The 22,485-nt window shown below is 35.9% G+C and overlaps 1 protein-coding gene across 1 annotated transcript in view; it reads left to right on the plus strand.

Moving 5' to 3' along the window:
* The window catches only part of DDX4 (DEAD-box helicase 4), a 53,275-nt gene extending 33,758 nt beyond the window's left edge, over positions 1-19,517 (plus strand). Inside the window, exons 11-22 of the mRNA XM_055143008.1 lie at positions 779-826; positions 974-1,021; positions 1,438-1,580; positions 2,314-2,466; positions 3,744-3,898; positions 5,989-6,118; positions 7,781-7,947; positions 11,578-11,723; positions 15,404-15,503; positions 17,643-17,913; positions 18,238-18,348; positions 19,440-19,517. Coding sequence (XP_054998983.1) covers positions 779-826; positions 974-1,021; positions 1,438-1,580; positions 2,314-2,466; positions 3,744-3,898; positions 5,989-6,118; positions 7,781-7,947; positions 11,578-11,723; positions 15,404-15,503; positions 17,643-17,913; positions 18,238-18,348; positions 19,440-19,517 — 1,550 coding nt within the window. The remainder of the gene's footprint in view (positions 1-778; positions 827-973; positions 1,022-1,437; positions 1,581-2,313; positions 2,467-3,743; positions 3,899-5,988; positions 6,119-7,780; positions 7,948-11,577; positions 11,724-15,403; positions 15,504-17,642; positions 17,914-18,237; positions 18,349-19,439) is intronic.
* Positions 19,518-22,485: the final 2,968 nt, after the last annotated feature.

The raw sequence follows: 22,485 nt of genomic DNA on the forward strand, positions 1-22,485 counted from the left end.
TTTCCCACTATCATTGTCATAGTGCCTTTCAAATTTGACCTTTAACATCTGGGAACTTGGATATGGGAAGGGTTCTTAATACCCTAATAGTATAAGTGACTCACTATGTCTAAAACTCTTTGTATAGCATTATGCTTTATGCTGAATGCCTGCTTTACTTTCGGGAATGTGGAATTTTGGTGCCATGCAGATTATTAAGAACCTGTGATAGAAATCTTAGATACTGATGATCTCTACAGAGCTTTCTGATGGCACACATTTTCAGTGAGTTGTCAGAACTCTCTAGGAGAATCAGGAGTAGTCCTATATGATACCAATGGAAACAGATTCTTGGAATCTGCCTGGTTTCATCTGAACTCTGTCTCACACATCTTTTCCCTTTGCTGATTTTGCTCCTTATGCTGTCACTTAGTATAATAAGTTATAGCTGTGAATACAACTATGTTTTGAATTCTCTCCACCCTAATGAATTACAGAATCTGGCAGTATCCCAACACAAATGTCTTTTTTTTTTTGAAAAATACTACTTTTATTAGTAATGCAGGAGTTAGCAAGGAAATAGTGATGTAAAAGTATTAGTATATGTTGTTTGCCTTTGCATTTTGAGTACTCAGGAGACTTTAAAAAATACAGAATCAATTTATCTTGTCTTATGAAGGGATTTTAAAAATGCTTGTTAATTTTCAGAGTTTTTTCTTGATAGCAAGCAGTGAAAATTAAGTGGTTATGTGCACTGCCCTATGCCTTGACTGATTGTCACTGTGAATTTCTTTAATAGGCGGTTACAAAGGTTTAAATGAAGAAATAATAACAGGCTCTGGAAAGAGTAAGTTTCACTTTAGATAAGATACTTGATTTTTATAGTGAGTTCATATTCTTGTTCAAAAATTAGTACATTCTTATATAAAAATTTATCATTTAAGCATGTTTTTAGAAACATTTATCTTTTTTGGGGGGATTTGATTCTTTTAAGATTCTTGGAAATCAGAAGCTGAAGGAGGAGAAAGTGGTGACACTCAAGGTATATTTTTATTATTTGTTTTGGCTACTTGGCTATGTTAAGGGCTTACTCCTTTATTCCTGGCTCTGTCCTCAAGGATCATTCCTGGCAGTGCTTGGGAATCATATGGGATTGAACTGGGGTTGGCTACATGCAAGTCACACTCAAACTACTTATTTTTATATATATATATATACACATATATATACAGACACATATATATATCTCCATTGTTCTATCTATCTAGACTGATAAATTCATTTTTGTGCTATCTACATGAATATATATTGTATTTTAATAAAAATGTAAAATAGTTAAGGTAGCTTTTATTTAGAAATGAGGACTTTAAACAGAGGAAAGTTTTATATTTATTTTCAGTTTTATGTTTTTTTTCCTTAATTTTGTGTTATAAATTCTTTTAAAATTTGAATTACAAGGACCAAAAGTGACCTACATACCACCTCCTCCACCTGAGGATGAGGATTCCATCTTTGCACATTATCAGACAGGAATAAACTTTGATAAATATGATACAATTCTTGTAGAGGTGTCTGGACATGATGCACCACCAGCAATTCTGGTAAGTATAATTATTTCTGTATTGACTGTGTAAAAAGATTAGTTTTAAAATATGTAGAACCATCCTTAGGTTAATATTAAAAATGAGAAAAATTGACTTTTTGTATATAAATTCTGTTTTAGGTTAGAAATCTGTATCATTAGTCTACCATATACAATAGAATTAATTGCTTTATCAAAAGAGAGTGTATTCTATCTCCTCTACAGATCAGTTTGAGAAGTTAATTTTAATTTACTGTAAAGGCTAATCTAGAGATTCACTAAAAATGTGAGAAACTATGTTTCAGGGGCATGATTTTCATGAAAATCAGGCAGAGTTGGGGCTGGAGTGATAGCACAGCGGGTAGGGCGTTTGCCTTGCACTTGGCAGACCCGGGTTTGATTCCCAGCATCCCATATGGTCTGCTGAGCACCGCCAGGAGTAATTTCTGAGTGCAAAGCCAGCAGTAACCCCTGTGCATCGACAAAAGCAAAAAAAAAAAAAAAATCAGGCAAAGCCCTGATTTTCCAGTTGATGAAGAACAGTTGTTACATAATAATTATTTGCATCTTTATAGTTTAAAGAACTTTTTGTTTGTGGGCCACACCCAGTGATACTACTTAATTATATAAAGTGAAATAGTCTCTGTATGTTTTGAATAGGGTAATAGTGATAAGCAGAAATGTAATTTAATTCAAAGGAAGACTGGTTCTCATATGACGTGGCATTTATTCATTGCTGTCTTTTTATTTAGACTTTTGAAGAAGCTAATCTTTGTCAGACACTGAATAAAAACATTGCTAAAGCTGGTTATACTAAGCTTACTCCTGTGCAGAAGTACAGTATTCCTATTATATTAGCTGGACGAGATTTAATGGCTTGTGCTCAAACAGGATCTGGCAAGACTGTAAGTCATTTTCCCACATGCATTCTGCTCCATTAGTGTGTTTTGAACATTAATTCCTCACAAGTAGCTTGAAAATATTGCTTTTAAAATCAGAAGGTTTATAGATGGCATTGTCATAAGATATTGATGCTTTGCTTTTGATTTATGTTTTTAAGAGGTTTGTATATTCTGAGAAAAGCATTTTGGAGCTATTTCTAGAATAGAGTATGATTGCAGTTCATAGAATATAATCACTTTCCAAGTTTGTTCAACTCTTTCTGGGAGCATGGCAGTATTTAAAACAAAATGTCTAAAATACTTTGGTTATAAAACACAGAGAAAAGGAACAAATAATGTGTTATGTAACTGATAACATTTTTAGTTTAAAATGAGAAATTGTACCTGGTCTATATTATGATATAACCTTAACTTATGCTAAATTTAAGAGAAGTCTGATGAGACCAGGTTTGTCTTTGGACTCATTTGTGAGATTAATCTATTAAGTAGGGTTCCATGACTTATTCCCAGGATCATAGTGCTTACTATTTTTGACTTAATCACACTCGATAGTAGAGTTGAAGGGAAATAAGTGAGGTTTATAATACAGCAGTTACTATGTTATTTTAAGCATTATTTTGGAGGTAGATTTTAGTGGAGATGTTTTGCTTAATAATAAAACTATTGCACAATATTTTTTGCAAGATGTAATTTTAGTAAAGATGATGTATTAGTGCAAATGATTTATTTTCCAATATTTGCTTTGTTCAGGGAACACTTTTATCATGCATTCTGATTGATCATCTTAACTACTCCAAAATGATGAATTTACAATAAAACTTAATTGCAGTGATTTGCATTGTTGTGTCTAAATTTCCTTATATCAGTTAATGTGATTTATATATTTATTTTTTTATTTTGGGGCCACTCCCAGAAATGCTCAGACTTACTCCTTGCTATGCACTCAGGAATCACTTTTGGTGCTGGATGTTGGGGATCAAACCCAGGTCTGCTGCAGGCCAGGCAAGCGCCTTCCCTTCTGTACTATCTCTCCAGCCCCAAGTTAATGTGATTTAGACTAAGATAGAATTAAAATTTTTTTGTCGGGTAGATTAATTTTATCAAATCTTTTTATTGCCTGATTTTTGCATAAAGACCTAAATATTAAAAACTTACTGAAATAAACTTTCTTAATATGCCAATGTAAAAGAACAGTCTAAAGCCATATAACAGCATGAGATTGCCACACTGAAAAGAATAATGCCTTATAAATTTCTAAATCGTTACAATTTAATTTCTAGGCAGCTTTTCTCTTGCCTATTTTGGCTCATATGATGCGTGATGGAATAACTGCCAGTCGTTTTAAAGAACTGCAGGAACCAGAATGCATTATTGTAGCACCAACTCGAGAATTGATCAATCAGATTTATTTGGAGGCTCGAAAATTTTCTTTTGGGTAAGAACACCTAGAATGCTACTTACAAGTTTTTCTTTGAATAGTTGTTTCACTTCTTTGGTGGGGAGGGAGCAGGGAGTGGAGCAACTCTTAGTAATACTTGGGACTTACTCCTGACTTTGCGCTCAGGGATCATTCCTGGCTGTCTTCGTGGACAGTGTGCAGTGCTGGGGATTGAATTGGAGATCAAATAGGGTCGGCAGATACAAGGAAAATACCTAAATTCCGTGTACTATCTTGCCCCTTGCATTTATTTTGTATAAAGATTCTGATGCACATTATACACTTCAGTTATTCCTTTGACAGATGGTAACTATTATGCTATTGGCATCCTGTTTTCAAAAAGATATCTGTTGGAGGAAACAGATAGTTTAGAACTCTGTTATCTTTTTATGACTGCACAGTTTTATTTCATATAGATAGATTCTTAAGTCTTTAATGCTAAAAATAATGTTGGAAATGAAATTGGGGTGGGGTTGGGCGAAACCAGGCGACACTTGGGTTACTCTCTTGACTCTGTCCTTCAAGGATACACTCAGTGGTGCTAAGGGGGCCATGTGTTACCTGGGATTATAACTGGTCTCCTGTATGCAAAGCATACACTTAGTCCATTTTAATGTGTTGTGCTCTCTCTCCGGAACTAGCAATGAATATTACTGTGCAGTTATCTTTGCCCACTGTGGTGACATTTGAAATATTAATTCGAGACATGAACTTTTGGAAAAATATTTGTTTCATATTCTTCATCATTTTATGTTATTTAAATTGTAAATTTAAAAATTTTAATTTTTTCAATTTAATTTTATAAATTAACATTTTTGGGATATTTTTTTTGGGTGCTAGAATTGAAGTAAGAACCTCATACATGTGAAATGTGTATTCTTAACAGTGAGCTACATCCCTGGAAAAAACACTTGTTTAAAAAATTATTTTCGGGGCTGGAGTGATAGCACAGTGGGTAGGGTATTTGCCTTGCATGCGGCCAACCGGGGTTCGATTCCCAGCATCCCATATGGTCCCCTGAGAACTGCCAGGAGTAACTCCTGAGTGCATGAGCCAGGAGTAACTCTGAGCATTGCTGGGTGTGACCCAAAAAGGAAAAAAAAAAGAATTAAATTATTTTCAGTAGATTTATTCTTGTTACTTTTTCCTCTTTTTGTTTAAAAAGTTATTTTTAGTAGATTTATTCTTACTATTTTTCTCATTTTTTCCCTTTGTTGTTGTTGTAAGTATTGGGGATCATATACATTTGGCCTTATTGTTTGCACTGTTAGTCATATTGCTAACGTATACCAGGGTGTGGTGCACCAGAAGATCATACACTGTGTGAGTGATCCAAATGATAGAGCCCCTGCACTAGCACTTGGCATGCTGGTTAGCACTGGGGATTGCACTCAGAGTCTCACATGCAAAGCACTGCTCTACCATCTCTCAGCCTTTCATTTTAAAACTCAGTCTAGGGTGCATCATTTAAAAAATTTGAAACAAGATTATAAATGTATTGATTTATTTTTGAGCATCAACTTATTTTTTTGGGGGGGTCACATCTGCGATGCACAGGGGTCACTTTTGGCTCTGCACTCAGGAATTACCCCTGACGGTGCTCAGGGGACCATATGGGATGCTGGGAATCGAATCCGGGTCGGCTGCATGCAAGGCAAATGCCCTACCCGCTGTGCTATTGATAATACTATGTTAATACCTGATTAACATAGTATTATCACATGTATAATAAGACTTTTAACTATTTCACCAAATACACACATTATCACATAGTGTTATCACATTATCTTTTTGAAGTAATATTAATCTTGGAAATGTTCAAAAGTTAATTTGTGTTTTTATGAAGTTTGTTTCAGGCTTGTTTTTGTATTTGGTGGCATTTATCATTGTTTCAGAAGAACCCATTATTAATTTATTATATAGAACCACTATTATATAGTTTAAAACTTTTAAAAATCAATTTTAGTTTTTAACTTGAGAAGAGTTTAATTTATTAAAAAATGAATATACTCATTTTATATTTTGCTAGAAGCAAATGTCTAATTTTCAGATAATTAGAAAATAACATTTCTTTTTCCTGCCAATAGGACTTGTGTAAGAGCTGTTGTCATATATGGGGGAACCCAGTTGGGGCATTCAATTCGACAAATCGTACAAGGCTGTAATATATTATGTGCTACTCCTGGTAGATTGATGGACATCATAGGTAAAGAAAAGGTAGGCTCTACAGTGATAAAACAATAAAATGACTTTTTTGTGTGTAGGAAAGGAAAGGAATAGAATACAGAAGTGCATATTTGAAGTACCATTTATTGGACACTCAATACCTCTATTGCAAACCACAATACCCAATTGGAGAGAGAGAACAAAAGGGAATACCCTGCCACAGAGGCAGAGTGGGGTGGGGGGAGATGGAATTGGGGGGTGGGAGGGATACTGGGTTTATTGGTGGTGGAGAATGGGCACTGGTGGAGGGATGGGTTCTCGACATTGTATGAAGGAAAGGAAACACAAGCACGAAGATGTGTAAATCTGTAACTACCCTCACGGTGATTCACTAATTAAAAAATAAATAAAGTACCATTTATATCAGACCCTTGTCAATTTTATTTTAATGTTCTTTTGTTTTCTTTTTGGGTCACACCCGGTGATGCACAGGTGTTACTCCTGGGTCTGCACTTAGGAATCACTCCTGGCGGTGCTGGGGGACCATATGGGATGCTGGGATTCGAACCCGGGTTGGCCTCGTACAAGGCAAACACCCTACCCGCTATGCTATCACTCCAGCCCCTATTTTAATGTTCTTATGTAATTCTTATAATGGTCTTAACAGGCAATCAATGATATTTTCTATTTTTCAGTGATATTATGGATGATAAATTTAAAATCCTGTAATATCACTAGTAATAGACTAGGGTTAGAAGCTGATCTGATTCTAGAACTGATAACTTTTACCATTGCACTGGGAGAAAAATGCATTTGAATGCTCTTATATGTGTGTTAATGAAATTGTTTGATTCTGGATGAAAGATTTTGTGGCATCTCATAAGCAGGAGAGTGATGTGAATCAGGATTGTATCTTTTTTTCTGTCTTTTTAAAAAAAAGACTGTGGGATGATGTGCTTATTTTAAATGTTTATACAGTTTACATCTCTAGAACAGCAGGTTCACTTTTATGAACCGAATCTGTTTTTTTTTCTTCAGCTCTTTAAAAATGGACTATTCAAAACAAGCTTTTAGCATTAAGGCACTTTTTTTTAGAATGTTCATTGAGTATCCAGGTAAATTCAACTTTGACATCTGCCAGGATAGTACCAAAAACTTTTAACTATTTTACAAACACGATTCTTATAGCAGTGGGTTTAGGCAAAGAAGTTTCCCAGTAGTTTTTAGTTACTGGACTAAATGTTAACTGGATAATTTGTGAAGGATTTAGGAGTTTGAATTAAATTACATGTAGTTTTAAGGAATTGGATATGTAATATTATTGGGAAATTTTATCTGTTAAGCTTAATATTAGCAGATAGTATTACTGATAAGACATAATGCAATACAGCCCACTACAGTAGACACTAGTTTTATGTAACTTTTCATATTTTTAAATGATGTAAAAATTTTTCTTCTTTAGATATATTAGCGACAATTCAGGTGCTTAATAGCTACATGTGATGAATGGGTGGCATATTAATGCTGATACAGAATTTTAAGTGGCATGTGAATGCAGATACAGAATTTTAAAGAAATTTGCTGAAAGTTCTATTATGTTTGGAGAAAATTGTGAACAGCAATAAACAATATTGTCAAAGTAAAATACTAAACTACCTCTCACAACTTTAAGGTATGCATTTTCTATTCTAACCCTTGGAAATTTCCTTAAAGATTGGTCTCAAGCAAGTCAGATACCTAGTTTTGGATGAAGCTGATCGTATGTTGGATATGGGTTTTGGACCAGAAATGAAGAAGTTGATTTCTTGCCCAGGAATGCCTTCAAGGGAACAGCGTCAAACCCTAATGTTTAGTGCAACTTTTCCAGAAGAAATTCAAAGGTAATTTTTCTTATTAAGAAGAATTACATATGTGCTTATTATGGAAGGAGAATCAATACACTATGCTGCATATTTAATTTTCAAATTACCCTGAAATAGAAAATAATTGAATATTGGCTAGACCAAAGACCTAATGTGGGGGCTGAAAAGATAGTACAGTTGGTAATGTACTTGTCTTGCACAAGGCCATGCACACCGCAAACCTGGGTTCAGTCCTTGGCACCACAAACCCCTCTAAAAGTGATCCCTGAGCATAGAGCCAGGACTAATTCCTTTACACTGTGGGATGTGCTTCCCCCTAAAATACTATCAAAACAAAACCTAATAACTAATTTGCACTATCATTGATCAGTACAATTTGCAGTATTATGTGAGTTTTTTTAAATTTATAAGGATTATATGGCACACAAGATAACAGTCTTGCTTATATTCTGGATTACTTTACACTAATTTCAGTGTCTGCTTTTGAATAAGTTGCCCATTCTGTAAAAAATACCTTCTTTCTCCTTATATTCTTTGAATTATATCAGGATTTATTTCTTTTATTGGCATCTGCCTGAATTTCACATTTAAGTATACCCCTAGTCTTTCTTTTTTTTTGGGGGTCACACCCGGCGATGCACAGGGGTTACTCCTGGTTCTACACTCAGGAATTACTCCTGGCGGTGCTCAGGGGACCATATGGGATGCTGGGATTCGAACCCGGGTCGGCCACGTGCAAGGCAAACGCCCTACCCGCTGTGCTATCGCTCCAGCCCTACCCCTAGTCTTTCACCTGAGCTTAAGACTGCAAGGAAATTATTGAGGAATGTATTTGCTATTAGCCGAATTACTAGTCATTTATGTTCACCATATCCAAAATTAAATCTACCTTCTCAACTCCCTCTTTCTGATTTTCCATATTGACATGTTCTAAGCCCAAATTCTCTAAGTCATGCTTATTCCCCCCTCACATTCCTTAAACATATTGTCTTTTAAAAGGGTAATTTGGTAGTTTTAGCTACTATGATTTAAATGTGTTGGTATCTTTTTTACTTCCCATCTTGATTTTAACTTCTTTTCAGTTTCCCTATGCTCAGCAATACCTTTCTAGTAGATAGTCACCCTGTCTCTACTTTTTACTTCATGTTAGTAATATTTCCAGAATAGTTTGCTCCTGTTAGTTTATGCGGATTAAACCCTTCCATGTCTCTCATCTTCACAGAACTTTCTCATACGCATGGCATAATTTCTATCTGTGCATACCACATTCTATGCCTCATTAGCTTTCTTTTATCTTTCCTTTTTATTTTTTACATACCTTAACCCATTCATCACTATTCCACATTATTGTTTGGTGCTTCCCTAAATTTTGATGACTTCTAAATACATCTTTTATTAATTTCTGCAAGTGTGTATTGTGAAAAAACTTTTTAAACCGTTATGACATTCTTGGAATATTTTAAGTGTTCAGTAATATGTTGTAATACTAATTTATTATAATGAATAAATAAAATATTTAAATGTTAAAACATCAGATATTTTAAATTTTATTGTTTTTATAATGTTGTATTTGATCTGATTTGAGCACCCCAGAGACAAATCAGCATATTCATTGTTGTACTTCCATTGCCTTGTGTCATGTATGTCATTACAAAATACTGTTTTTTTGTTTTTTTTTTTTTTTTGCTTTTCGGGTCACACCCGGCGATGCTCAGGGATTATTCCTGGCTCTGCACTCAGGAATCACTCCTGGCAGTGCCCAGGGGACCATATGGGATGCTGGGAATCAAACCCGGGATGGCCACGTGCAAGGCAAACGCCCTACCCGCTGTGCTATCGCTCCAGCCCCCACAAAATACTGATTTCTAATGCATGAAAAAGATGATGGCAATCAAAAACTGCAAGGCTTATGCCTAAATGAGAGAGTATTTGACTCTAGAATATATACATAAGACACTTTTTCTTAATGTTAAGAGAAAAAGGCAATGAGCATAAAGAAGCACAATGATTTATTAAGATTCAGCGTTTGCTGTATGAACTATTTACAATCTAGGAGGTAACTTGAAAATAAAAGACTGCTATATAGGAGAAAGTGGGACTGAAATGGACCTTTTTCTGTTTTAAGGACATATGAATATTGCTCGGGGACTATTCCAGGCTTTGTGTTCCCAGTAGTGCTTAGGGGACTATGCAGTGTTGAGCTATCTCTCTAGTTTAGGCCCTCTTTTTTTTTCTTTTATAAATTTATTTTATTTTATTTATTTTTTAATTAGTGAAGCACCGTGAGGGTACAGTTACAGATTTATACATTTTCGTGCTCGTGTTTTTCTCATACAATGTTTGAAAACCCATCCCTTCACCAGTGCCCATTCTCCACCACCAATAAACCCAGCATCTCTCCCACCCCCCAATCCCATCTCCCCCTACCCCACCCTGCCTCTGTGGCAGGGTATTCCCTTTTGTTCTCTCTCTCCAATTTGGTGGTGTGGTTTGCAATAGGGGTGTTGAGTGGCCATCGTGTTAAGTCTGTAGTCTACTTTAGGCCCTCTTTTTTTTAAATCACAAAAATTTCATACAGTTCCTTCCCCATCCCGTGTTTCTGGGTGGTGTAAAGTAAGGTTTCTAATGCTGCTATCAATGGGTTATGTGAATCAGTATGCTTATATACTTTTGGGCTCAGTGTACACAGCTTGATGTGACAAAGCCTATCACCTCTTACCTTATTTATTGCAAATTGTGCTAAACAGTACATTTACTTCGACCAGAGATAGTTAAATGATTTTGTAGCTTGCAGGTGACCTGAATTTGATCTCTGGCACCACTTGGTCCCCAAATGGTCAGCCAGGCATAATCCCTGAGTATATGTGTATATTCTCCAAAAACACCACCACCAAAAATGTTTATCTGGGTGTGTAATAGTGTGAAAAGCAGCCCTCTGACCCGTGATCTGATTTCATGTGTTCATTTGAAGTATCATAAATTAATGGAAATATTTTTAGAAACAGCTTAAATTGTTTTAAGTTGTTTTAAGCAAATAAAAGGACTGGAGAGAATAATACAAAGGGTTAGAGTGCTTGCCTCACCCGTGGCCAACCCTGTTTGCCCCTGGCATCTCATATGAGCATTGCTGGGGTGGTCCAAAACAAAATGAAGGCATGTCATAGGCTTGCATTTTAATTTTTAATACAAATTTCTGATTGTTTTAGTACTTTAATTTAGCATATGTACTTTTTTTTTTTAACTTTTAGGGTCACACCTAGCAGTGCTCAGGGCTTAATCTTGGCTCTGCACTCAGGAATTACTCCTGGCATTGCTTGGAGGACCATATGGGTGCCAGGGATTAAACCCAGGTTGGCTGCATGCAAGGCAAATGCCTTACCTGCTGTACTATTGCTCTGGCCCCACTTTCGTACCATTTTTCATGATCAGTACATCCATTTGAAATTACTGTAATTCAGCTTTTTTAATACTGATTTTTGACTTTTCCAGTAATAACTTTTATGTATTTTGAAGAAATTTTTGTTCTGAGTTTATCTTAGAGCAATTTTAAGCTATCTAGTATTGAACTAGCACTGGCAGGAATTAAATAAATACAATGAATATTAATGGAAGAGGGTAAGTTAAGGAATACTGTTTTTGTCTTTCAAGGTTGGCTGGTGAGTTTCTAAAGACAGATTATTTGTTTGTTGCTGTTGGACAAGTGGGTGGAGCATGTAGAGATGTTCAGCAGACCATTCTCCAAGTTGGCCAGTACTCAAAAAGAGAGAAACTTGTTGAAATTCTACGAAACATAGGTAATTCACATTGATAATTTAAAACTGTAATGTAAAAATTACTTGAGTTTTTTGTATGAGTTTTAATTTTATTGTTTCCTTTAATGCTCTTCATAAACACTTTTATGGTTAAGTTTTCTGTGTAACCATGTAATAATTTGTGTATTTTCAAATACATTTACATATGTACAGTGCTGTCCTTTTTTCTACAGAAAATTTAAAAAGAATTTAAGATTTAGTGTAACAGTATTTAATTAAAGCCTATTCCAGCAGAAATATATATATGTATATATATAATTGTTTTTAGAAAATAGAAAGGCTTAGTAACATATCTTTCCAGCAATATTTAGTCCATCAAAAGTAAGGTTTTGGGGCTGGGGAGATGACTCAAAGGTCTGCTGTGCATGATTTGCATACAGAAGCCCCAGGTTTGATTCAGAATACTGCAAAGTACCCCCACACTGCTAGGAGATTGGCCCAGAAGAGAGGGGAAAGGAGAGAGAGAGAGAGACTTGTATTTATAATTCTAGTTTGTAGTTCCAGTTTTTGTTTCTTAAGAATTGGAAATTTAAACCTCTGGTTTTGTTCCTCCTGGTGAGAAATCTAACCCCCTCCAAAAAATAGGTGTGTGGGGCTGGAGTAATAGCACAGCGGGTAGGGCATTTGCCTTGTACGCAGCTGACCCGGGTTTGAATCCCAGCATTCCATATGGTCCCCTGAGCACCGCCAGGAGTAATTCCTGAGTGCAGAGCCAGGAGTAACCCCTGTGCATCGCCGGGTGTGACCCCCCAAAAAAAACAAACAAAAAATAGGTGTGTGTGTGTGTACACACCAGCATAGATTTTGTGTGTGTGTGTGTACGTGTGTACACCAGCATAGATTGAACCCAGAGCTTTTTTCCCTGTGAGGCATGATGAGCCACATTCTCAGCCCAGAAATATTTTTTATTTGTAATAAAAGCCTAAAAGCCATACTTCTTTGAAGTAGTGGTGGTTTTTGCCAGTAAATAAAACTTTCTAATATTTTAACTTTTTGCTACTTCACAGGCTAAGTATATTTGTAAATGATAATTCCCTTTTAGTAACTACGTCTTCCAGTTTGAGTGTCAGTATTAGGACAGGGAGAATAAGGCAAGAAAGCCATCTGATTTCAAGTGAAGAGAGGGGTAGAGGGGTAAAGAATATTGACTTCAGTATGCTTATATTTATTTTATTTTTCTGTGGGGATCTAAGCAATGCTGGGGAGAGGGGGGTTAAGGGCTATAGCGATTCTATAGCGATTGTTGGTCAAGTGGACCAGTAGTTTAATGCTAGAACCAGAGAATGACTTTTGTACAAGAAGATACGAATAATGTGGATATTTTAGTGATACTAGGGTAGAGTAGAAAATGAGAATAACACAAATTCAAAAAAGCCTTCAGTAGCTTTTCTATGATACCAACAATGTAAAATAAAAAATGTTTGAGGTTAATGATTATAGACATAGAACCTGTCATATTTACAGTGTAATTTATATGTAATATTAGTTTTAGATATACGGCATAATGATACAGTAGCATATATATATTATGAAATGATCAGTGCAATAAGTTTAACAGCTGTCACCATACCTATTTTCAGAATTGTTTTGTGATGAAACTTTAAGAACTACTTTTAGCATTCTAATTGCAGCACAAGGCAAGATTTGATTTTATACTAGGTAGTATTTCATAGAGGCTGAACCATACAACAGTTCACCAAAAATTAACAAGAATTTCCCTTTTCACCACACTACCTCTACCGTTTCTGGTTGTTTTCGGATTTTTTTTTTAAATAAAGACAAGAGGTTCCTATACTTATTTAGCCTACTACCCCCATGTCAGAAAAAAAAAATCTCTCATTACCCCCTTGGAAATCAACCTCTTTTAATTGAATCAACAGAAAGTACTCTGCAACTTCACTTGAAAGTACTACTTACCCCTAGATTTTTTCCGGCACCTCCCCAGGGGAGCTATCTAATACAGTTTGTGGAAAACACTGATAGGGCTTATACTCACTCATATGAGATAATATTTCATTGTCATTTCCTTGATAATCAGTGATGATGAACACTTATTATATGTGCTTGTTGACCATCTAATGTCTTCTATGAGGAAGTATCTATTTAGCTTTCCATTTTTTAATGATTTCATTGTTGTTGATGAGCTTTGTGAGTGCTTTACATATTTTGTGTATCAATCTATGTATCTTGGATATATCCTTCCCTTCTGTCAGATGTATGGTTTGCGGATAATTTCTCCCATTTGTAGGGTACCTTTATATTGTAGCCATTTTTTTTAAATAGTGCAGGAATTTTTAACTTTTCTGTAGCTCTCTGTTTTTTAGATTTCTTTTTTTATTTTGGGGGCTAGTTCCAACAGTACTTGGCCAGTTAACCAGAATGCTTAGAGGAAGATGGCAGTGCATTTTCTTTTATCAGTAATTTCTTAAAATATCAGTATACTCTACTTCTCAGTAAAATTGCTCTCTTACTGTTTGTGTGTATGTGTGTGTGTGTGTGTCTTGTAGGTTTTCATAATGTGTTCATTCTTATTTATTCTGAATTATCTTTTTCTCTCTTCCTTATTAACCTAGTGATTGTTCAGCAGTATGTTGTTTAATCTCCAAATATTGGAGATTTTCCTAACTTTCTTATCTGGGATGGGGTTGGAGGGTGTGTGTGGGAAATCCTAAGCAGTAGCCCTTAACTATTGCCCCAAATAAAAACAAAGTGTCAGAAGAAAGTTGTACATTTGATTAGGGTAATTGGTGTTTGAAAAGCAATGCATGGAAGCCAATTTATAAAAGCATTTAGAAACACGTATGAAGTAAAGTAGTACAAGTATAAAAAATAATTCTTTTATAAATATGGACCCTTACTCTTTAAAATAATTTTAATATTCAATCCATACCTGAGGTACTATCTCTCTGACCCCACAAATGTCACTCTTAAAGCACAGAGTCAGGAATAACCCTTGAGAAACACAGGGTGTAGCCCTCAAACCTCAAATAAAACACAAATACTTTAACTTCCAAGTAAATATTATTTTACTAGGTAAAAACATTGGGATATAGTTGTTTTATTTTCTTTATAAGATACTTGAAGGATGAGGAGGTTGAAACTGCACAATGGTTGTATAACAATATGGAATATTGATAAGTTTGTCAGCTCTGTATTAGAGAGATGCCTTCTAATTTTTGTTTTTTTAGTTCACACCTGGTTCTTTGTTGGGGGTCAGCCCCTGTGATGGGGGCAGGGCGGATGTGGTTCAGAGAATTGAACATGGAGCTGCTGCATGCAAAGTATGTTTTTACCCTGTTGCGATCTGTCTGGCCTCAGGTGGCATCTTTAGAAATACTTTGGAAGATCAATGTAGAATGAAAGGCTGGATTATTTTGAGAGATAAAGAGCAAATTATAAAGAGTGTTATATTGAAACTAGAAAGAAAAACCTGAGACTTCATTGAGTCGACAAGTAGTTATATTTTGAGCCCTGAAGTTAGAAAGGAGTTTGTGTCTCTATCTTTATCCTTTCTGGAAATATTTGAGTTCCTATTACCTACTAGACCAGGTGTGATTGTTGGATTATAATGGATAAAACATTCTGTCCTCCTTCAGTCCTTCTCTTTTCACTCTTCTAATTTTATAGTTTTAATTTTAATGATTGTTTGCATTGTCTTGCAGGTGACGAACGGACTATGGTTTTTGTTGAAACTAAGAAGAAAGCAGATTTTATTGCTACTTTTCTTTGTCAAGAAAAAATTTCAACTACAAGTATTCATGGGTGAGTGCATATTTCCTTATAGGAAAAAGTTCCTTTTTAGAAACAAAACTTCAGCTTGTAGAACTAATAGAAAATCCTAGGATTAGGATTTAGAATTCTCAAGACAAAACTAATTTCTTCAGTTTTATTTCAAGTATTTATAAGAACTAAATGGTAAAGATGGGTAATTTATAGTCTCTCGTGTGACCAAGAGTTGCTGCAGAGGCTTAGCTGCTTGCCTGGCATGCGGCTACAGCTCCAACATTGATTTGAATCCTGACACAACTTATGGCCCTCCAAGCACCACAGGGTGTGACCCCCCTAAAGCAAAAAAGTCTCTCATAAATTTTCATCATCAGTAGGGGCATTTTCTCAAAAGATCTCAAGACCCTCTGGTCCTAAGAAGTTTTACTGAGTTGAGTATAATCTTCCTAATGCCTGGCATTATTTCATTTAGGTTAATGATTTAATGACTAAATTTTTAATAGCTTAAAGTGAATTATTTTATATAACTAAAAATACTTGTAGTTGATATTTAAATGTCTAAAGTGTCATATTGTAATTTTTTGTGTGTGTTTTGGTTCCACACCAAGCAGAGCTCAGGTTACTACTCCCAGTTCTGTGCTTGGAGGTTGCTTCCAGTGGTGGTGCTCAAGGGATCATGTAGTGCTAGGGACTGAACCTAGGCATCCCACAGGAAAAGCATATATTCAGTCCTTCGAACTCTTTGCCCTATTTAAATAACTTTATTGAGCACTTTATGGGGCTAGAGTGATAGTACAGTGGGTAGGGTGTTTGCCTTGCACGAGGCCAACCCAGGTTTGATTCTTCCGCCCCTCTTGGAGAGCCTGACAAACTACTGAGAGTATTATGCCCCCATGGCAGAGCCTCGCAAGCTATCTGTGGCATATTCAATATGGCAAAAACAGTAACAACAAGTCATAATGGAGATGTTACTGGTGCCCACTTGAGCAAATTGATGAACAACAGCACTACAGTGCTACAGAGCACTTTAGGAGGGTATATAAGATACTAATCAGTGAAAGAATTTTAATCAGGAAGTTGTATATTTTTTCAAAGACTAGACACAAGAATATTATTCTTGGTGGTGGAATATGTGCACTGGTGAAGAAGGAATGGGTGTTCGAGCATTGTATAACTGAGACTTAAACCTGAAAGCTTTGTAACTTTCCACATGGTGATTCAATAAAAAAAAAATAAATAAACAAAAATAAAAATAAATTATTAAAAAAAGACTAGACACAAGAATATTAATAGAAATTATTAGTGAGACTTCAAAAATATTTCAACAAGCAGTATTTCTGCATCTCCAGCCTTGATTAGAGAAATGATTTCTGCTTAGAGCTTGGTTTGCACTTTTTCTTCATGCACATTTCACTCCTCTGAGCTTCAGTCTTTTCATTTGTGCAAGGAGGGCCTTGGACTGGATGCTCTCCTATGTCTGCCCTAGCTTTGAAGTTCAGTGAATCTATAACCATGACTGAGAGCATCCAGAGCTCACTCCTAGCAACAGATGGAGCACAGCCCACATGAGCCCCAAGGCAGCCGTGAGAGTCTCAGGCATTCGAAGCCTTGTCTGAATGAGGGAGAGGCCACCGCATCACCACTAATACCCCAGATAGACCATGCCCGCACATACTGCCTTCTTGGACGTAGATCTGGATGGAATATGTCTCGCCCACTTGGTCTTGCATCTTTGGATATACAGAGATGTTATAGCACCAGAAAGGTCTTAATTTATCTGGAAAAAAAAGTACCTGTGCAGAATATATGACAGTGGAAGGAAAATGGACAGAAGAGTTATGGACTACAACCCATGAAAGTTATTCTAGAGTTTCTCGTAACATCCATGATATTTGTCATACTTAACTCCTTATTTTGTCTTTCTATATTTGCTTGCTTTCTTACCTCATCTGCAAATGAAGATAGTTGTTCCAGCTTCATAGTATTATGAAAAATAAAATTAATAGCTTCAAAGGAATTAGTAAGCTACCTGGAGTGTAATGTCAAATGCTGCTGTTTTTAGTAATATTTATGCTTAGTAAAATATTTGTTTAATGATTAAGACAGATATACATTAAACTTTAATGGTTCTCTAATAATTTTAAGTTGGCCTAATACTTTATTTTCCCTCCCTAGTGACCGGGAACAGAGAGAGAGAGAGCAAGCTCTTGGAGATTTTCGCTGTGGAAAGTGCCCAGTTCTTGTTGCTACTTCAGTAGCTGCCAGGGGGCTAGATATTGAAAATGTTCAGCATGTTATCAATTTTGATCTTCCTTCTACCATTGATGAATATGTTCACCGAATTGGGCGTACTGGTCGGTGTGGAAATACTGGCAGAGCGATTTCTTTTTTCGATCCTGAATCAGATAGCCATTTAGCACAGCCGCTAGTGAAAGTACTGTCGGATGTAAGTTTTTAAAAAACTTAATAATGTTCTTTATCATTAGAAGTAGATTTTTTTTGCAGATGTATATTCAGCGAAAGCAAATTATTACAATGAACAGCTTTGGTGGTGGGGTTATTTGGGCCACACTTAGTGGTTCTCAGGACTTACTGATTGCTCTGAGCTCAGGGATTACTCCTGGCAATCCAGTCTTGGTCAGTGACATTCGAGGCAAGCTCCCTACCTGCTGTACTGTTGACCTCCCCTTCCACTCTCCCCCCCACATTACAGTTATAATACCTTTATTTTTTATATGTTGTGTATAAAGTTACTTTTTTTTTTGAATAGGCTCAACAGGATGTTCCTGCGTGGTTGGAAGAAATTGCCTTTAGTACATATGTTCCTGGCTTCAGTGGTAGTACAAGAGGAAACATTTTTGCATCAGTTGATACTCGAAAGGTTAGCTGAAAGTGAACATTAAAAATTTGATTTCTTAAATTTAAATATTTGCCTATTATAGTGTGGTAACTATTAGCATTTAATGATTTTTTTTTCTAAACCAGTATTCTCATGTCTAGAAGACATATTATTTAAAAATCTTTGGAAGGAGGAGCGGGTGGTTGGATGACACCTAGCAGTGCCCAGGGACTGTTTATTTGTCTGTGCTTGAGGGACTCTATGTGGTGCCAAGAATTGAACTGGGGTTGGCTTGCATGCAATGCAAGCACCTTACTGTATCTCTAGCAATCTCTAAAATTTTATTATGTAATTTTCGTCCTAAAGGGTTAGGTAGCAACTTTAGGATTTCTATTTAAATAACCTTATTTTCTGAATTTTCTGGTATCTAAAATTCCAATTTGAGATCTTCCCTCCCTTCTGTTAGGAGTCTTTAAAACATTTGGATTGTCACTTGTGATATGACAGCACAGAAATAGAATACCAGTCATTAAATATTTACTTTGGAGGGACTGGAGAGAGAGCATAGCAGATAGGGCATTTGCCTTGCATATAACAGACCCAAGTTCAGTTCCTGATACTCCATATAGACCCCTGATCCCTCCAGGAGTGATCCCTGAGCACAGAGCCAGGTGTAAACTCTGAGCACCGTCACGTGTGGCCCCAGAACAAAACAAAAATTTATGTTTGAACAACTGGGAGATAGCTCTTAGGGTTTCCATTTCATTCCCTAGCATCACATGATTCTCCAGACACACTGTAATGACCTTGGTGATTCCAGAATATTGGCTCCCACCCCACTTCCTGCAACTGCCCTGGCAGACCCCATTAACTGATTAGACACTAAAAGGTTTGGATGTGGCTGGAATGAGTGTCACTGCCAGGAGTTGGTCCCCACACACTCTGCTTCGAAGAGGTCATCTACCCTGCCATTTGTGTGCTTTTTTTATTAAAGTATAGAACTTCAAATTTAAGGGAAAGACAATAGACAGTCAAGTTCTTCTTATTCTAGGTAGTATAACTTTAAAGCTACCATAAAATGAAATGTATGTTTCTCTCTTTGTTTGTTTTTTTTTTTTTTAAAGAATTACCAGAGTAAGAGCACTTTGAACACAGGAGGATTTTCTTCATCACAGACTCCCAATCCGGTAGATGATGAGTCATGGGATTAAAGCATCTTCAAGTTTGTGGTACAGTTTTGATACAAAGAAGAAAATAGTTTTGATTTTTGTGTTTTTTACAGAAGCATACAACATGACACTCTCCTATCTCCTGTTCTTCTGTTCTTTTTCCCACCCTTAAAAGAATTGACTAGTTATGTGAAATGCTTAAAGTTACAACGTTGCAGTTACTGATACACATGGTGTTAACTGGAAATATTAAAGCATTCTAAATGTCTTGTTTATTTCTAGCATATTCTTGGGGGGTCTTAGACATGTTTCGTGTCTAAGTGCTAAGTGTTAGTATGGTGTTTATTGATCCTCTAACAAGCAATAGGATATACTTTTGGTTCAAAATAATTGGGTCTCATTTTTACTTTTAAGGAGTATTTAAAGCAATAGTGTGCCACTGTAATGTGATAATATGATTTTCATGAAGCATACAGTGAAATACCTTAGATAATTTTGATTATATATCATCAGATATATGGTGAAAATTGTTAAATGTAACAATGTGAGCTCTGTAGTGACAAAAATGCTTGTTTTTTAATGACATACAGTTCTTCCTTGAAACACCTCCTCAGTTTTCTAACAACACTTTGAAATTTTTGTATACATCATAATTTTCAATTCCTTTTTTTGGGGAAATTTTATTCTGATGCACCTTATGAAAGCAATGAAGTAAACAGAGTGTTACATAAGTAAAATATTAATGTGAATGTCCATTCATACAGCTGTGATAATGAAAATTATTCTTTGAATTCAAACTATCAGCAAAAAAATCTGCTTGCTCTTGCCATCATTTTTTGATATTTTAAGACTGATAAAGGGAACCCTATATTTTTCTCAGTCACCATATATTTCTGAACTATGTCTAGAAGGTAAGAAGTAAATGAACCAAAACATTGACATTTTTTTAAAAGTTATGTAAATATTAGGGAGAAAAATGATGTTTTGAGTATATGTTATTGTTCACTTAAAATATTTGAAAGCAACATGTTCCTAACATATATATGTATGCATCTATATAACTATATAGAATTAACAGGAATTTGGTTAATAAGTGAAGCATTGCTTATAAAAAGAAAAGGTGTATTGAACCAGTGTTGTTAGAATAACTGTCAGATGCTTACTTCTATGCCATATTCAAAATTAATCCGTGTGAATTATAAAATTATTAATCCTATCAATATAGTTAATGCTTTGACTAAGTTCTAAGGGTTGAAGTCAAGAAAGAAACAAGGAACAGATCTGAGCACAAAGGGTTAGTTGCTTATATAAAAAAAAAGGGTTAACGGCAGACAGGGAATAATATTACTGTTCCTACAGTGGATTTATCAGTATGTTCTTCTTTCTATGTGGATATGTAGGAATACCAGCAGACAAACTTGCAAGGAAGAAACAAGTCAAATAAAAGTTCAGCTAATAAAAATATGGGAAATATTTAACGTGTACTTTGTATCACTTTTGGGGAAGGCTGAATGCATAAAGGTGTTTGCATTGTTGTTTGTAATATCTTTGTCTTAATTTTCTTCTTCAGGTTTTGCTTACAAAGAACATCAGTAGGTTATTTCTACCTGTTTCCTTTTACATTTTCTCAGTGAGCTTCTTGGCCATAGTTTTCCTGGTTGTTTATAGTTTTTTAAAAAAATTTTGTCAGATTACTGTCAAATTTGGAAGGGGATCCGACACCAGAGCTGCACTCAGTGGTGCTCAGGGGGCCATGGGACATGCAGTGCCAGAATAGAGCCTGGGGCTCTCTGATGGGAGGCATGTACTCCAGCTTTGTGACCTATATACCCATGCTCCTCTCTCAGATGTTTTATTTTTAAAAAATCTTTTTTTGGTTTTGGGGTCACATCCAGCTGTGTTCAGGGCTTATTCCTGACTGCACTTAGGGATGTGGGGGTACCAGGAATCCAATCCAGGTCTGCCACATGCACCCTCTACCAACCGTACTATCTCTCAATGTTTTATTTTTAAGTAATTGTACTTAAAATTTTCAAGAACTATCTTATTTTTCCCAGAATTTTGCTTAATTTTTCTGCTATCCTTACTATTATTATTCTTGATATTCAACCTATGAAATTATTATCTAATTGTAGTATTTTGAATTTCCAGTTTCTAAGTTGTTGGTACACTTTAATGTTAGTGTTACTCAAATGTAGCATTCTGCCCCATTTTTCTTACTCTTTTCATGAAAGCCTACTTAAGAGCCGTGTTGCAATGATTAATGAAGTCTCAATTTAGCATTTTAAAAAACTTTTAAAGTATATTTTTATTCTGTCACCACACCCTTTATCACTGTGCCTATCTCCCTCCCCTCCCTCTCATCCACTCCTCAACTCAGTGTGTGTCCATTTACCCATTATGTTGCCTCTTGATCTTTGTTGCTGTATTGCTGTGTATCTTTGAGTTCCACATATGAGAGTTGTAATGAATCAGAGGCGCTAGCCTGAAACTAATACCGAGCTGTAGCTGTATGAAGGAATAAAGTGAAGATCAAGCACGGCCCTGACTTTACATGCAGATGAATGCTCTACTTCTACAGCAGTTATCCTTGGGGTCTTGGAGAGAGTGAAAATGGTTCCCACTCACAGATCAGCACTGATAGCATTTCTATATGGGCAGCAGTATCAGTCAGGCCTATCCTCTTATCTTTCCCTTTGTTTCAGCTGGTGCTGTTTACATAATTCTCTTTATTATTCTCCTAAGTAAGGAGGATAGCTTTTCATTTTGTTATGTGTTCCTGATTTTTTTTTATGTATTGAAAACAGGATACCTGTCTAGTATCTAGTTCTTAAAAGCACTAGAGCCCCACCAGAAATGATCCCCTAAGTGCAGAGCCAGAAGTAAACCCTTAACCCCCTTCAGGTCACTGTCACTGTCATCCTGTTGCTCGTTGATTTGCTAGAGTGGGCACCAGTGACATCTCCATTGTGAGACTTGTTGTTACTGTTTTTGGCATATTGGATATGCC

Source organism: Sorex araneus, chromosome 1 (assembly GCF_027595985.1).
Source record: "Sorex araneus isolate mSorAra2 chromosome 1, mSorAra2.pri, whole genome shotgun sequence".
Classification (NCBI taxonomy): Eukaryota; Metazoa; Chordata; class Mammalia; order Eulipotyphla; family Soricidae; genus Sorex; species Sorex araneus.